Source organism: Plectrocnemia conspersa, unplaced genomic scaffold, assembly GCF_051122295.1.
Source record: "Plectrocnemia conspersa isolate PC_06_02 unplaced genomic scaffold, ASM5112229v1 ptg000004l, whole genome shotgun sequence".
NCBI classification, from domain to species: Eukaryota; Metazoa; Arthropoda; class Insecta; order Trichoptera; family Polycentropodidae; genus Plectrocnemia; species Plectrocnemia conspersa.
Window position 1 is genome coordinate 11,930,138 of NW_028277168.1, and position 18,962 is coordinate 11,949,099.

General features: G+C 29.9%; 1 protein-coding gene and 4 pseudogenes across 4 annotated transcripts; 2 read left to right on the forward strand and 3 right to left on the reverse strand.

The window, feature by feature from the left end:
• Window positions 1-3,974: 3,974 nt before the first annotated feature.
• LOC148235930 (protein lethal(2)essential for life pseudogene) lies at window positions 3,975-4,741 on the reverse strand (annotated as a pseudogene). The gene has a single exon (XR_015809353.1). The product of XR_015809353.1 is annotated as a protein lethal(2)essential for life pseudogene (transcript).
• Window positions 4,742-8,693: 3,952 nt separating this feature from the next.
• Window positions 8,694-9,380, reverse strand: LOC148235931 (protein lethal(2)essential for life pseudogene; annotated as a pseudogene). The gene has a single exon (XR_015809347.1). The product of XR_015809347.1 is annotated as a protein lethal(2)essential for life pseudogene (transcript).
• A 1,882-nt stretch (window positions 9,381-11,262) lies between these two features.
• LOC148235932 (heat shock protein 26-like) lies at window positions 11,263-11,964 on the forward strand. The gene has a single exon (XM_088184520.1). It carries the CDS (start codon window positions 11,411-11,413, stop codon window positions 11,885-11,887), a length of 477 nt encoding a protein of 158 aa, XP_088040646.1. The 5' UTR covers window positions 11,263-11,410; the 3' UTR covers window positions 11,888-11,964.
• Window positions 11,965-14,906: 2,942 nt separating this feature from the next.
• On the reverse strand, window positions 14,907-15,493 carry LOC148235933 (protein lethal(2)essential for life pseudogene; annotated as a pseudogene).
• Window positions 15,494-18,055: 2,562 nt separating this feature from the next.
• LOC148235934 (protein lethal(2)essential for life pseudogene) lies at window positions 18,056-18,785 on the forward strand (annotated as a pseudogene). Its single transcript, XR_015809344.1, has one exon. The product of XR_015809344.1 is annotated as a protein lethal(2)essential for life pseudogene (transcript).
• The last annotated feature ends 177 nt before the right edge of the window (window positions 18,786-18,962 follow it).

Consider the following 18,962-nt stretch of genomic DNA (forward strand, 5'->3'; position numbering starts at 1 on the left):
AATTTTAGATCTAAGGAAGTGAATAATCAATAAATTATCGAAACCTTAATACCATCAATCATTGCTAATAGAATTTTAATCTTTTTTTATTTTAATTCACATAAAATTATATTTTTAACTATGTACCTAAAAAATACAATCATAAAATAAACATTGTATAACTTTTTGAGAAATGTTTAATTAGTACAAATACATCTTTGACCAAAAATCACCTTATCATATAAAAAATAAATATCGTTTTTTGTTTTTAATGTGTTTTTAATTATCTTTTACATGATTTTTTTACAAATCTGAAAAAAATTATTATGTATTTACAATTTTTGTGCTGATTAAAATGTTTCATTAAATTCTTATTCTTTTTTTCTAAGACCCAGACCAATATCCAGTGTTAAAGATGCAATAATTAGGGCAAGTTATTCTTCCAGCGGCAAAATAATTCAATATTTCAAGATCAATTTTTCGACGATGATTACATATATATTTTTGATCACCATTAATCCATTTATCATTTTTTACGCTAGTGCGGACCGTACGTGACAATAGATGGAATAAACTAAAAGCATCACAATAGTAATGCGAGACTTTTTTCAAGTGTTATAACAAATTTCAGCTCTCTGGGAAGCAAAAAAACAGGTTGCAAAGTTGCCATAATTCACACTTGTTCAAAATATTTGACGGCCGTTTTAAACTTGTTCAGATGACGGGTTGCAACTTGTTTAAACTCATAAATCCAGTGAAAAGGGAAAAGTTAAGCTAATTACACTCCTCGCGATAGTAAAGATTGGGTGAAAACTAATTATAAGATATATATATATATATATATATATATATAGCGCCAAAATCAACAACTATCATATGAGACTTGCTACCGACAACACATAAAGAACTTCAGCTCCCCAATTTGGACATTTCAAATGAGCTCGAATCAAAAGAAACCGCCGATCATCAACAGATGAAAACTAAAACGCAGCCGCTTCTCTCTTTACGTCAACACTGGTCCAGCTCGATGTCCAGAATTCAGGGTTCAACCCGCTTTGCAGACGACTGGATTCTTCGGACAGAGATAGTGATAAGAGTAATGAAATCGGAAACCAAATCAAGCTCAAAAAACCGCTCCATCTTTAACTTTCCAGAATCGTATTCAAGATCTGAGCGTTCAGTTTCCTTGATGACCAATACTGAAGAGCAAGTACAAGAAGATTAGCGGTATTTGAAAAATTGATTATAACAATATTGCTTGTTTTATTCACTTGATTAGCGGTAATTGAAAAAATGATTAGTTTTTTTTCTAAGTCACTAAAAATATGTAATTTAAAGAAGTGCTTGATTGAAAAAGTGTAAAAAAATGACCCACCAATGTATGTATACATTTTGTTTATAATTTTTTATTTAAATATGTATCATAATAAAATACAAAATTATTTTTTATCTCTGTTATTGTCTCATAATTAGTAGTGGGTATTTCAAAAGAAAAGGCACATGTCTAATACAGATTACGTTTTGTAAATAATTTATTAGTTAGACACAATCGCAATGCTTCAGTCGTTTTTGTTGTTGTTTTAGATGACATCTATAATCAATATTAGATACATTAAATTTACTTAATTTTGAATAAAATTGAACTAAAAAACAACAACATTGTATCGGCGAATATTTATTTTATTTAAAGAAAAATAGTATTCTAAAATGCTTTTATGGAATATTACTTTGGAAATATCTTAATTTCATGTTCATCCATAAAAATATATCTATCATGTCTAAAAATATATTATTCTGACAAAACTATAATAGAAAACAATTGTGATATTAACCATGATCGAATTAAAAATATATTTTATAATAACTAAAGAGTAATTTTGGATAGGTTATCATTTGGTATTGTACAAAATAATATTAAACCAATAACAATATTGGGAAATATTGGTTCAGGATTAAGTTGTTTCATATTATTTAGCAACTGATAGGTAAAATTTTTGTAATTTTAATTTTTGCATCATATATTGATTTTAAATGTAATATTTCTTTGGATCGTTATATTTATTAATATTTTTTCCTTTTTACGAATCTCGTTTTCGTTGAAAAAACAGATAAAATAAATAAATTTGCAATGATATTTGGCTAACTTTTTTGCCATCCATTTGACTTATTTAGCTAAAAATATTAAAATATATTTTATTGATATTATAAGTTGTAGAACTTCTGGTGTTTTAATCCGTACACCCCTATGCAATTTCCTTGACAACTAAATGACTAACATACCTACTCATATCAATATCAAAAATAAATTTTACGTATAAAAATATATAAATACCAAGTCAGACTTAATAATAATATAATAACTCAATTATATTCTAGTAAGCTGAATGAATCATAAAGTAGATTGCTATGTATTTTAAATCTAGAAATCACTAGTTAAAATGCATCTGATGCCAACTATTTATAAAACAGGTTTGGCATCGATCCTCGAATCTCCTAGCTTAAGACTAATCAACTTTGTTTATTTTGCCTTATATTTTCGATACAATACATTTTTATAATGGTAGTAATAGCGCATTAATGCAAACTATGAAGTTTATTCGACAATCGATTTTTTTTCTTATAAATATAAACTCGCTGTTTCAGTACCAATACAAATTTATCTTTGTTTGGTTTATATATAACTCAGTTCTCAGTCTCTATAAGATTTAATTTCTACATTTATTGGATTCATACCAAATGTTATCGTATCACTGAATCGATCTTGCATGTTCTAATGACTGTTTCAGATGCTCAAATACACAATAGTAGTCATTCACAGAAATTATCATAACTCGTTACGTTCAGTATCAATTTTGATTACAGTCAATTTTCTGAAATAAGCATATGTATTACTTTCTCAAAATGTAATAATGGATGAATATAATAAGGTACTCAAAATGTTTCTTCATGGAATTGTCAAAAAAAAGATCTTGATGTAGGCATGTAGGTTTGCTATGAACATTTGTTATGAAAAAAGTGTTCAATGAATCTTTTTGCAATCAAATACTGAGAAAATATGCAAAGCATATTTGATGTATGCAAAAAATTATTTGGCACTTTACTTATTAAATAAGGGATAAATATCTGTCAAATTTTGAAACAGCATCATCGGTTGGCTTCATAAGATTCCCATGTCATCTGGACGAAGTACCGTTACACGAAAGAGCATGCTTTATCTCTTTCTTCGTTGCATGCGACACCACTCCCACTTTTTTTTCTAGGGGATCAGCATCAGTTCTGGATTGTTAAATGAATAAATTTGATTAACCTACAATACCACTAACTTTATTCCACAATTTTACTACTTATGTATCTGATTTTTTTTAATTTTGTTCAGAATTTTAACGATATTTTAAATAAATATAATTATTATAGTCATTATTAAATGTATTCCTACTATTTTTGTTTCCAAAAGCAATAAAATATTTATGTTTATTATAAGAAAACAGCATTATTATATAATAAAAATAAAATGGTAAATATTTATTTAGAAGCGCAGGGTAACACCCTCAAGGTGTATGGCTGAGAGGCAAATAGTAGTGGATTCTAATTAGAATGTAACGGTAAACCGTCGAGCTCCATAGGGAATCTTATGATGCCATCGGTTGCACAAGCAAATTTATTTTTAAATAAGAATGCTGGCAATCAGCATTTCTTAACAGAGTTTATTGCTATCGAAAATCTAACATAGATCATTAGAAGTAATATATATAACCAAAGTAGATTAATCTATTTGCAAGGCAAAGTTCTCAACTTTCAAATGAGTAATTAGTTACTTTTCACATTATCTGCTTTCTTTAATGCCAAATGATGCAATTGACTTAGTTTTAATAGAAATGGTTCAAATATTATCCATATTATCCATTTTTATTTCCTACAAAATTCCCACAGGGAATGCTGGTATATGATTAACACATTTGTACACATTTGTATTTTAAAGAAATTCAATATAAATAGTCATTAAAAGAAAATTTTATTGTATTTATTAAGATTTATAATAAGATAATAATACAAACATTAGGCATATGTCAACAAAATAGTTATTTAACATAAAAAAACTTCAGTCGATACAAAACTTAAATTATAGGAATACGCTCATATCACTATATATAAGCAATGAGGAATTACACGGTTTAGATTGTAAATAAAATAATCACTGAACTTCCTTTGGTTTTTCTTTGAAGATCTTGTTGACAGGACCCGTGGCAGTTATTGGCACAACTCGTTCCCCTTCTTGAATTTCTTTGTGTCGCGGAGCAGTGATGCTGAGAATTCCGTCCGACGACAGCGAAGAAATTACATCTTCAGGACGATGGCCTTCTGGTAGTCGATATTTCCGCACAAAGCAGCGAGAAATGTATCCATGCTCGTCCTGCTTTTCTTCGTGCTTTCCTTCCACTACGATCTGATCACCGATCGTCTTCACTGTAATCTCCTCGGGGGCGAACTGTTGGACTCCCAGGCACATTTGATACTTCTCCTTATCGGCGATGATCTTAGAACCAAACTCTGGATGAGAAGCTGTTGGGAGCATCGAACGCCAGGGTCTGCGATAGTTGCTCGAAAAAATCGGGGCAACAGGCCACTGCTCCAAAATATCGTCAAAGTCCATTCCGTTGAGTTGACAAGATGGTCGTTGTAAGAATAGAGGAATCAGAGACATGGTCGGTTGATGAATATTCGCTTTGAACTCTTTGAACTTGTCGCTGTGAACGCTTGAAGTATTCTGACTGCTCTGATCGCGTTCGGGGCTTATATACAGTGGCCGCGTAGATAGTACTTTCCGAACGGTTCTCGAAACTACGCGAAACACCTACAGATTTCTACATTCATTGAATCAGTAATATGAACGTATTTAAGCATTATTTTCTAAGATAGCGTATAATCAAAGTTGATATAGTAAAAATATTACATTTGTTAGGTATAAATATAATATTACATATAAATATTGTGTATAATATAATTTCATGCCGTCTAAAAACACTAAAAAAATGATGCAATAGTTTTGGAAAATTATTTTAATTTAATTATGTAGTTTTGGACATACGATAATGAAATTTTTTCAATCGAGATTACAACCAGTGGCGTCATGCAAAGAAGCACTTTATAAACAGGGTCAGCTAATGGATTTTTTTGCGCCTATGTGCAAGAAAATAGAGAACAAAAATATATTCTGATACACAATACAATACAAAATGAAAAATAGTGGACTTAGAAAAATGTGTAAATTGATAAAATTATAAAAAAAAATTGAAAATTAAAAATGCTTTTAAAGCATTTTAATAAAAATTAAAAATGCTTTTAAAGCTAAAAGTTGAAAATTAAAAATGGTCTTAAGGTTTTTTTCTCACAAGGACATCACCACGTCAGATCCAAACCAGCCGTCGAGAACGCCCAACTATCCAGGAGTATCATCAGCATCAGCTCCTGCAGGAGCTCCAGCACCATCGACAAGATCCCCAAAGTTTAGTAAAAACAATTCGCCTATCTTTGATTTTAACAAAATTCGTCCGCAAAACATTAATATTGAAAGATTGCAAAATTTAATTTATATCTTGCCTTGTGCTTAGGGATTGCAATAATACCAATATTACCGAAAGAAAATACCGGTCAATACCGGTATTCACATTATTGTAGTTTTGGACATACAATAATAAATTTATCTCTACCTTGAATAATGAAGATCTAATGCATTAAATAATAAATATATAATGCCTCAAATAATAAAGTCATTTTAAAAATCAATCTAGAAAACAACCAGTGGCGTCATAGAAGGAATCACTTTATAACCAGGACTGACTCGTGCATTTTTGCGCCTGTATGCATGTAAGGACGTCTTTTAGGAAGTATTTGATTTGGCCAGAAAAATGCATGTCATTTAATGAAATACTATGAATCTTAATGAATGAATCATAATGAAATCAAAATATTAACAAACACGAACTTTTGCCCCCTCCCGGTAAAAGCTGAAATTTTTGGGTTATACGTAAAAAAGCCTCACATCTATTCCGAAAATATTTGTTAAAATATATCGCTTCAGTGAAATCATATCGGAATACATTTTCACCGGTAAATATATACTTTTACTAGTGAAAATATAATTTATCTGCAAGTGTTAAGCTTGTAAAATTATATGATTTCAAGTTTTCCATATGTAATAATATATACATTTACATACACACTTATCATTATTTATTTATATGTGATGTATAAATGTTTCAGTGAAGTTATATTTTCACTGGTGAAGTACAAATACATTTTCACTAGCAGATATATATTTTTATAAGCGAAAATATAATTTTATTTATATTAGTAAAAATATAACCGATAGGCGCTAGTGAAATTTTATGCTGTTCTAAAATGTCTATAAAATTAGTTTACAGTTAAGAAACGTTTATTTGCTGTTCAGACCCAAAACAAACCTAATGAAATTTCTAAAACTTAATAAGGTCAAGTCCAAAATACAAATTAAGCCAACTCATCTCTCAGGGGAAAATAAGCAGAAGAAGTACATATGTATGTACTTTGCATCTAGCATATTGCTTCATAGATATAATGTTTATCAAAATATATTCAAGGCACTTCTGATATAATAGTATTGGTCAAAGTATATTTGAATTGAATTTTGGTCAATAGGAGGGCGCAAAACAATTATCACTTCTCAGAAGTCAAAAATTCACGTCAAAAGCAATAAAATCGTGGTGGCGCCGTTTTTATCGATATTTGAATGGTCGAAAATAATTTTTTTTTTTAAATTATATTTTTAAGTATAAATATATAATTAATTTAAAAAAAATATATTTATAATCAAAGAATATATGATATAGTATAATATAAATGATTCACGCATCACCCAATAATGTTGCATCAGCTAAAAACTTTGAACGTTCGGAAAAAATCTAGAACGGCCCGGCGAGCTTCTAGTCCGAGCGCGAACGTTCTAGTATGTTTGTTTAATATGTATAAAGCAGGGCTTCCCAACAAGTCGATCTTTGATTTATTCTTAAAATGTACATGTTTTGACAAATGAAACATTAACCCATATCTTAGCCCAATTTTGACCAATAAGAGAACGCAAAAAACAATTATCCCTTCTCAGAAGTCAAAAATTCACGTCAAAAGCAATAAAATCGTGCCGACGACAATTGCAATAAAAACGGCGCCACCACGATTTTATTGCTTTTGACGTGAATTTTTGACTTCTGAGAAGGGATCATTTTTGCGTTCTCTTATTGGTCAAAATTCGGCTTAGATATGGGTTAATGTTTCATTTGTCAAAACATGTGCATTTTAAGAATAAATAAATCAAAATTGTTGGGAAGCCCTGCTTTATACATATTAAACAAACATACTAGAACGTTCGCGCTCGGACTAGAAGCTCGCCGGGCCGTTCTAGATTTTTCCCGAACGTTCAAAGTTTATAGCTGATGCAACATTATTGGGTGATGCATGAATCATTTATATTATACTATATCATATATTATTTGATTATAAATATATTTTTTTTAAATTAATTATATATTTATACTTAAAAATATAATTTTAAAAGAAAATTTATTTTCGACCATTCAAGTATCGAATAGTAAACAATAAAGTATTCCAAGTTATGAAGAATCATAAAAATATAGACTGAAAAATGAATATGGTTTATACATACATATTTTTAAGTTAAAAGTCGAGACTATTTATTTTAATTAGAAAAATAATAAAGCATTAAATGTTTCAAACTTTTAAAAGTACAATGTTCCATTTTAATTATTCCTGCTGCTGAAAATACTCATTCAGATTATGTTGCTGTGTGTTGTATAGTATGTATAATCTTTCTGTTTAAATTAATATATGAAATTGTCTCACATTTATTTCTTGAAAACGAATATAGATTTTTTTTAAATGTTAAAATTATAGTACAAATTTTGCGAAGAATTTATATTTTCAATCTTAGCACATACATTTTAAAGATTTATTTTTGTTATATTAGGTACAATAATATTGCTTAATAATATAAAAATAAATCACATAAATCTTAGCTAAAAAAATGTCGCATTTTAAACAAACAGATTTATGGGTTATTTCTAGGCACTCCTTTCTCATAAAGTTTTTTCGGATACTCGTATTTGACAAAAAAATAGTAATATTGGAATAAATTACTGAGTGGTGCTCTGGCCTCTGGCATAAAATATTTAGGCAAAAAAGATGTTGTCTATATTTATTGTTCAAAAAAGAAAGATTTAGCTTTTGTGTTATTAAAAATATTTTTCCCGACAATGTATAAATTAATGAAAGTGAAGAAATAAATGGAATGAAAGGTTTTTGTAATCAGTCTTCCTATTGATTTTTATTAGTACTCGTAGACTACATAATAAATGATCAGTGTATAAAGTATTTTTAAAAGTACTTGAATGTATGGTAGACTTATTTTAATATTTTGAAGCAATGTTTCCCTTGTGACTTGAAATAACGCCCAAAACGATTTATCTTTTTTAATGTTTGGTTAATATATTTTTTATTAGCCTGAGTCTTTTAATTTAATCAGTTGTATATATTATATATAATATTTATAAGGACGTATGAAAATGTGTGTGTATTTGTATTTTATATATTCATATTTTAATAAATGTATTTCAATATAAGTGGAAAATAAAAGAAATCTCTCTCACAACCATTAAAATATCCAGTTCAATTAAAAAAATCTTTATTATCATTTTTATTCAATACAAAACTTAAATTAAAATAAAATTATAGGAATACGTTCATTATCGCCTTAAATAAGCGACGAGGAACAACATTTTTTTATATGGTTAATAAAATAATCATTGATCCTCCTTTGGCTTTTCTTTGATGGTCTTGTTGACAGGACCCGTGGCAGTTATTGGCACAACTCGTTCTCCCTCTTGAATTTCTTTGTGACGAGGAGCAGTGATGCTGAGCACTCCATCCGACGATAACGAAGAGATAACATCTTCAGTACGATGCCCTTCGGGAAGTTGATATTTGCGCACAAAGTGACGAGAGATGTACCCATGGTCGTCTTGTTTTTCTTCGTGTTTTCCTTCCACTACGATCTGATCATTGATGGTTTTTACTGTGATCTCCTCTGGAGCGAACTGCTGAACATCCAGGCACACTTGATATTTGTCCTTATCGGCAATGATTTTAGAACCAGAGTCGAGACGAGATTCTCGAGCCACCGATCGCCAGGGTCTGCTATAATGGCCCGAGATAATCGGGGCCATCGGCCAGGATTCGATAAGATCGTCCATGTCCAATCCGAACATCTGGGATGGACCGTGGAAAAAGTGCGGAATCAGAGACATCTTTGCTTAGAGAGCTTTGATGTTGTCGCTTTGAACGCTTCAATTATTCTGAGCGTTGAGATGGTTCGGTGCTTATATATATGATAGTACCCTGCGCGTCGATCGAATTTTCCCAACGTTTCTAGAAACTTTGAGAAAATTTATTTTCTTTTTAATTATTTAATAAAAATAAATTGTATTTATATAAGTTTAAATATAAAATTAGATTTAGTGAATGAAAATACTTGGTTATTTTTTATTTTAATACCAAAATTTTAAGTTTGAGTTAATATAGATATATAAATAAATTTGATCACATCTTTGCTAATAAGACTGAGTATATATGTATGAGTATTTAAATAAGTAGTAAAATAAAATAATATTTTTATTTCTTATGAATAAAATAGAATTTATATAAAACAGTAAGATTTAATTTGATAGATAGTCAGATATGCTTATAAAGTTAAACAGAGGTTCTTTTAGAATTTGAACCCAGGTCTTTCAGGTTCTGCTTCTATTACTTTTGACGTGAATTTTTCACTTTTGAGGAGTGGTGAGAATTGTTTTTGTGCCCTCCTATTGACTATAATTTGGTTTGAATATACTTTGACTAATATTCTTACATTAAAAGTCAGTTGTAATAACGGCAAGGAGAGCAATCATATTTTTAAATCGTAGTGTAATATCGAAGTGCAGGCAAACCATGGAGCAATATGCGAGATGTGACATCTGTCTATACTTTTTCTTCCGCTTATTTTCCCCCGAGAGATGAGTTGGCTTAGTTTGTCAACAAAAAAATTACAACAAATTAGTCAATAATGTATTTTTCAGTATTATAAAATTTAAATCAATTAATGCTCTATTTTTTTAATTAAAATAAATATTCTTGACTATTTATTGACATAAAAATAATGTAGACCTCGCAATAGCACGGTAAATTAGGGGCGTGCTATTTGGGTGCGTGTAGTTGGGGGACTAGAAAATAGTCATACAATTTTTGCAATCAGGCGGTGTGGTGAAATATCCTCATTTTCGCTCGCACACACATAAAGTAACGGGTGCGAGAGAGAGAGGAGAGCATGCTCTTATATGGATGACGAGATGTCCGTATTTACTGGACATTTTATCTCACTGTTTAGATTAAGGTTGTCGGGACAGTTAAATGTTTCGTATTCAAATAATTATCGGTAAAAAACTATATTCATAATATATTTGAGAAAATTTTATTTCAATAAATATTGAAAAATAATTCAGGATAGTAGTATTTTGGAAAAGCAAAAGAAACTGTTTTCTGATGAAGTTACAGAGTGCTATAAAACTTGCTTGGCATATTTGAAGAACTGGAGTGAACCTTTAAACACATATTAAGTTTTTATTTGGATGCTATTGGGAAAACCACCACATTATGCAGAAGTATAAAAAACGGCCGAATTTAGGAATATAAATAAATGAAAATGACCCCCTGAATCTATAAACAAAGTGGATAATTTTTTAAGTATTTTTTAAACTTTTTATTAGCATTTCCGGCACATAATGCAAGCACAGAAAAGTTTTTCCTGTCATTAAAATACAATGTACAAATGAGCGCAATAGACTCGATATTTTCACAATGGAAAAAAGATATATATTATAAAACTATAGTAATTCGGTCGATCGTGCTATTCGGGGTCGTGTTATTCGGGGTTCTGCTGTATTCAAATTGTATTTTTATGATTCTTTGTAACTTTTCGAATATATTCGAATTATCGAATATTTTATTGTTTAACATCCGATATTCGAATAGTAGAAAATAATGAATACTTGGAAACTATATTTTATTCTAAAATATATGTTTTTTATTTATATTTAAAATATAAATATAATAATCAACGAATATATGTATTATATAAATGATTCACCCATCACGCAATAATGTTGCGTGATGGGTGAATCTACGAACGTTTGGAAAAAATCTAGAATGGCCCGGCGCGAACGTTCTAGTAAGTTTGTTTAATATGTATAAAAGCGACTGCTAAACCCATTCAGTCAAGCAGATTCGCTCTAGCTATCAGTCAAAGCAGACATTGCACTAACTGATACTTGAATTAAATATCGAAAAAATGGTCATGTTCATAGTGTCAGAGTGGGAATTCCCTAAAAAAGAGTTCCATTGTGCTAGACCTTGTGAAGGCAAAGTTCAAAACAAATTTCGCCATACTCACAAATGTCGCAAGCCTGCTTCTCAACCAGAAGCCGAACCCAAGAAGGACGTTTATCAAGTGAAAATGGACATTAGAGAATTTTCTCCGGAAGACATTACAGTGAAAACTATCGGGAGAGACGTGATCGTGGAGACAAAGCACGAGGAAAGAAAAGTCGAAGGCGGAGTAATATCCAGAAGTTTCGTTCGGAGGTATAATCTTCCGGATGGATATCTACCTGAAGATGTGACTTCTTCGCTATCTGTAGATGGCATGCTCAGCATCAGAGTGCCGAAATCGACGCCACTGTCTGGAGATCGAGTTGTTCCTGTTGAGATGACTCCAACCATAATCCAGGGGAAGACTAATGAAACATTTGAAGAGCAACCAAAATAAACTAAGCAAATGACAAAAATAAACATTCTTAATTGTATTATGTGTATGTTTTATAATTATAAGTTATTAGAATAATTAATAAACGATATTAACAATAAGTTATCACTGTGTTTTATTTTAAGAGTTCTTAACCTTTTGATATCACACCTCTATACCTTATTAAAATTTATCAATAAAGCAATTTAACAATATAATAATACAGAAGTGGTTAAACTTTTATGTCCCGCAGCCGACTTACTATTATATTACAAGTCGGAAAGGTTAAGTTCCAGAATTTCAAAATTAAAATTTATATAAAAATATATAATTTAATTTTTGAGTTATTTTACTCATAGTTTGCTATTCCCAAATTTTAATTTTGTTCATAAATGGGATATCATTGTAGATAATGCCGAGGATTTTTGGATGAGTTGTGTGTAATTTTAGTGTACTTACAATATATGTCATTTTATTTTTAAAAAATTAGTGAATATACATATTTTTTATGAATTAAAATTTTGTAAAAAACATATTTGGCCTCGCTACCAAAACTCTTGAGATATCACATTATTATATTTATGATTATATGGTGGTTGATTATTATAGGCACCCTTAAGCTTTAGAACATACAACATGCTTCTCGAATTGCATTTTAATTGAAATTAGTAATGTGTATATATTTTCAGATATTTTCCAATTCAAGGTTTCTTGACTACGAAACGCAATTTTTTTAATTTTTTCTATATATGGAAACTAAAACTTTCATTAGGGCAAGTTGGGCTTGGTTAATTCATGTAGGTTATTTTTGGTTTCACTAGCGCCTATCAGTTAAATTGTATTTTCGCTAGTAGAAATATATATCTACTAGTGAAAATATAACTTCACTATTAAGCAGACGTTCACCGTAACATTTATTCATCGAATGTAATTAAATAAAATAGGTATATATGTAAATGTATATAAAATATTATATTATACATATAAAAAAGTTGAATTCATATAATTTTACTAGCATCTGCCAGATAAATTATATTTTCACTGGTAAAAATATATATCTACTAAGATTCTGATATGATTTCACTGAAGTGACATATTTAAAAAAATATTTTCGGGATAGATTCGAGACTTTTATTTAGATTTTCTTTGCGGGATCATTTCAGCTTTATCAAGGAAGGGGGCAAAAGTTGGCCAGTCACTGATCATTTTTTTAATATTATGATTTCATTAAATGACATGCATTTTTTGACCAAATTCAAGGGTGGGGCAAATTCACCCACCTGCCCCTCCCCCCCCCCTAACGACATACTTGGTTGATTAAGCCGAAACAATTTTTCATTGTAAAGCAAATTAAATTTTAAATTTTACTTTTTGTGATACTAATGCTTGGTATACCCAATTTATTTTTAGGTTACAGCAGTTTAAATTCCAGCCATACAAATTTATGCACTAATATAATTTTATGCTATATTGCGACTCTGCATCGTATAAAATTTTCTCGAATATAGAGTTAAGCCCTTGTTGATTTAAGGTGTTTGCTTGGCAGGATCAGATCTTACGATCAAAGTGGAAGCGGCTGCTTCGATGGCGTTTTATGTGTCGATTTGCTAGAGATTCACTAATAGTGAGCTCTCGGTCTAAGTTTCGCGTATTTTAAGTAGAACAAATTTTGCATTATCTTGGCTTATAAACATGGGAAATGGAAGGAGATCAACGACTCTATCCCAAATAATTGGTGATATGGGGTAAAAATTGAATCTCTGTTTTTTATTATAAAAACTGTATATATTATAATAACTTTCTAGCTGTTGGCAGAAGCATTGCGTCTGTTTCGTCTATATGATAACAGTAGAATTTGTTGGCTTTTCATTACTTGCTCAGGGATCGGCTTTTCTGTCTGTTTGCAAACGCTCGAATTTTTTATAAGCGGTTACATTAATTTATTATTTGTGTCGTTCACAATATATTGAATAAGCTGGAAAGAAAATTAATCGTTGGCTCGATGTCCTTTAATTATTTTCAGGTATGCCTCTAAAACACCGTTATGTCTGAAACTGACTATTTTAACAGATCTTATTCTAGTTCATTGCAATTTATGTTTTAGTGATATCTAAGAATAATCAATAATTGAAAATGTTTTTACGATAAATTCAGTGTTTGAATTACATTTCATTGCTTTATAGTTTATTATACATTATGTAATATTTTTTTTACCATTATGTTATACTAATTTAATAGGTAACAATATTTTTCGCTTATTATAATATAATTTACAAAATATTTTATATATTATAATAATGTTTTATAAATTATCTTAATAATTGTACCTTATATGAACACTTAAATCACTATCGAATTTATTAACAATGTAATGGGAGCCCATAATTATAAACTACTTTAATAAAAATTATAATTATTGTAGTTCAAATATTCAGACATACCTAAATATTACAGCAACAATATCTGATAATTTGTATCATTACTTAATATTATGTGTGAAATGATAAAACAGTATTAAGCATATTTTTTTATTTTATGGTATATATTTTTATATCGCATGTTTAGCATCCATCGCCATGTGAATTCTGGTAAAAGAATCAGTAAATATGATATATATTACATATATACAATACTTATATTCGACATGTCAAATTCGTTTTACACATGTTTCGTGATTGTAGATTGAAATATTTGGGAAATATGTATATGTATCATTAACACGTACAAGTAAAACGTCATCTAAAATGTGACATCATTAAGATTTTGCCATATTATTCTTTTCTTATTTTAAACGTTGAATAACAAGTTGATTAAAATACTTACTTCTTTTTTATAACACAGATTTTTATCTGTCGTTATTATTGAGTGGTAAATCAAATGTGTTATTAATTATGTTTAAAAAAATTGTGACAATTTCTATGTATATACTTAATTGTAAACTATAATAAATCAAAGAAAATGTACAATTTAAATTTTTTTAATTAGAAATCAAGTAAAATACATGCTGAATAAATATTTAAAAGTACAATAGAACTATTACAAACTATTTAGACTTCTTATCGGCTCTTTTAGGCTGCTCTTTAACTACTTTCTGAACTGGACCAGTGCTGACGATGGGCACGATTCTTTCGTTAGATTTAGCTATAATTTTTTTCTTGGGAGCTGTGATGGTGAGCAGTCCATCCGAAGACAGCGAAGATACCACGTCTTCAGGGATATGATCTGCGGGTAGAATATATCTGCGAATGAAGTGCCTCGTAATGAATCCATGTGCATCTTCCTTTTCTTCGTGCTTGGCTTCAACCATGATATGTTCATCTACAGTCTTCACGACGATCTCATCCGGGGAGAACTGCCGAACATCCAGGCATACTTGAAACTTTTCCTTGTCCACTGTGATCTTAGAGCCGACCTCGCCACACTGGCGATGTTTAAGCCTGGAAAGGTAGGGCGTGTAGTAGTTCCTGGACAGCATCGGAGTACAGGCGAAGGCGGAGACGAGATCGTCCACGCCTATTCCCATTCCGAAATCTTGATCCACTATTTGAGTCGTATTGTTGAAGATGTGAGGCAAGAGAGCCATGATTTTGGAATTGTTGGGTTCTTTAGCGCAAGTGTTAGAAATGTAATGACGACAAAGGCCAGTGCCCTAGCTTATATACATAATTAACTTAATTTCAGAAATATTGCAACATTAAAAATAATATATTTAATTATTTATTGAATTTAAATAAAATATATAGTAAGCTAATATTATTGAATAGTTAGGAGTTCCTAGCTTTTCTAATGTCATTTAAAAATATCGATGTGAAAAACAATACAAATACTTTAAGATACACTGACAGTTCAATATTTATCGTAAAACACGAACTCACATGACCAAAGATAATCTTTATGACCTGGCTATAATCATGAGCTAAAAATATTTTGAAATAAATCTTCGCTTGGATCGTTTTGAAACTGAAAACCAAATTCCCGGAGTTTTAATTAAGTTATTTTACCCATTTACTGCATGGAGCGGAAAAAATAATTTTCTTTATTGTATTATCTATAACTTTTAATATTTTTTGGCGATAATATTAATTTTTGTAAAAAGGCATTTGCAAAAATATTTCTTGATATTATATACTACATATTTATTTATTAATTTATTTAGCTTAATAGCTAATCTTTACATCAAACAACTTTAAGTATATAAACATATATAAAAAATATACAATAGAAAATAAAAATATACACTAATAAGACTTAATATTATAATTTATTTCTATATGTACGAAGGTGTTTTTTAATTCCATTTATGAAACCCGTTATATTTTTGCTTTTTCGGATTATTCTTGGAACACTATTATATAAATCAAAACCTCCGTACATAACTCCCCTAGCCGTACTCGTTTTCTTATACTTATCTATCTTTAAATTTTCTTTATTTCTAGTATTATATTGATGTACATCTCTATTTCTTATTAAATACTTATTAAAATATTCTGGTAACATATTATTTTCTAACTTATATATAAATATTAAAACATTCATACTCAATATTTCTTGAACATTCAACCAATCTAATCTATCAATCATACTTTTACAACTAGTTAATCTATTTTTATTTAAGATTACTCTCATTGCCCTATTTTGTAATTTTTGCAACATTTGTTTATCTAATTTGTTTAACATATTTAATATTGTTGCACAATAATTAAAATGGGGCAATATTAAACTATTGTAAATTATTTTTTTTGTATTTATACTTAATATATTTCTTTATCTAGATAATAAACCTATTTTTCTACTAATTTTTTTTAATATGTAATTACAATGTTCTTTAAAATTTAATTTTGTATCAACAATTACTCCTAAATATTTTATATTATCCACTATTTCTATACTAGAGTTATTTATTACTATTTTGGTACTATTATCTAACACATTTTTATAATTAATAAACATACATTTAGTTTTATTCTCATTTAATTTAAGTACATTATTCTTTAACCATATTTTTAATATACTTAATTCATTATTTAAATTATTTACAATTTCTTTAATGTTATCACCCATGCAATACATTAATGTGTCATCCGCAAATAGATGAATTTTACATTTTTTCACGTTATTAACTATATCATTAATATACAAAACAAATAACAATGGTCCCAATTTAGACCCTTGTGGTACTCCATAAGACACTAATTTCTCTTCAGAATATACATAATTTATTTTAACTTTTTGTTTTCTTTTATGTAAGTAATTATTAAACCATCTTAAAACTATATCACTTATACCTATACTCTCCAATTTCTTTAACCTTATTTTTCTGTCTATTGTTTCGAAGGCTCTCTTGAAATCCAAGAAAACTGCTCCAATGATTTTGTTTGTATCCTTAGCCAACAGCCAATCATTTATCACTACTTGTAATGCAGTTTCAGTGGAATGCTTTTCTCTGAATCCCGATAGTATATATATATATATTTAATTTCTCTTAAAATACAATATATTATACCTTAAATTATTTTCAGTCAAATTCTTATATTATTTATACCGATATTTTACTATTTTTTTTTTATTAAAACAAAACTTTGAGATATAATTATTTTGCATTGATTTATTTTGTAAATTTTACTAATAAATTTAAACTTAAATATGGGTATGCTTAATGGTTCATTCATTTATTTTTACTAGCTGGTTGTTGACATTTATATTGTAGTTGTTCTTTACTGGTGTTGAAACATATTAAACATTAACTTATACAAATTTCCTTCTGTTGTTTTAATGTTTATATGATAATCTACTTATTCGCCATCATACATAAAATATATTTTTACTAATTTTGATGAGTGCCGTCTAGTTTGTGCCATAATGAATAAATAGACCCCTTCCCCCCACAATATAATATTTTATTTATCATAAAATAAATTTATTTAAAATATTGCCACATTTTCAATTTTCGTTTTTTTGAAAATAATACATATATACATGCATAATGAGCGGGAGGGGAATTATGTCAAAATTAACGCTCCGGAAATATTTAATTTAACGCTACACCACTGCTAAGTGACGCATTCAACGTCCCACACATGCATACATTGATTGTAAACAAAATTATGAATCCACAGGTAAATTCTCGAAATGCTTTTGTCTTATTTATTATTCGAATAATAAAATAAAGAGCTCGAGAACATTCCGCGTCTCTATAAATAATTCACTCGCGGAGTCTAGTTCGTCAGATACATTTTGGCTACCGGCAAGTGCGCTCGCTCGTCGCAATGTCTATCTTCCCGTACTTTTTACCGGACAATTCCCGTCTCGTGGACCAGCACTTCGGTCATGGCTTGGACATGGAAGACCTGATGAACTCCATGGCCTCCATGGCATCCGTACCCGCACTGTCGCGCCACTACTATAGACCCTGGCGCTCCTTGGCCAGGAGCACCTCCCTCCACGACACCGGCTCAAAAATTGTAATGGACAGTAACAAGTACCAAGTGTGCCTGGATGTCCAGCAGTTCGCTCCTGACGAGATCTCAGTCAAAACTGTGGGCAATCAAGTCGTCGTAGAAGGCAAGCACGAAGAAAAGCAAGACGAGCACGGATACATCTCTAGACATTTCGTCAGGAAGTACGTCCTACCTGAAGGTCATCGATCTGAAGATGTCGTCTCTACGCTCTCATCCGACGGCGTTTTGAGCATCACGGTTCCAAAAGCAGTGCCTGTCGAGCAAGGAGAAAGAGTCGTACCTATAGTATCTACTGGTCCTGCCCATAAGAACATCAAGCCAAAAGAAGAAGAACATATGGAGTAGTAATAATAATTTAAAATAATCGGTGGTATGTTTGTTCCTGTGTTTGTGTTAATTTAAAATTATTTTTTTATAAAAAAATGTATGCTTCTCTCAATAAAAATGCATAGCGTCAATTATTATTAAATTTGTTTTATTTCTTTATACGTGATTTTTTACTAAATAATAATATTTATTTGGATATTTATTGTGGAATCGAAAGGTGTATTTCCGCCGATGAACACCAGTGCTCTGTTGCCAGCTCTGGAACGTTCTGGAAGGTGAGAGGGGCGAAACCACTGAGCGACTTGTTACATATA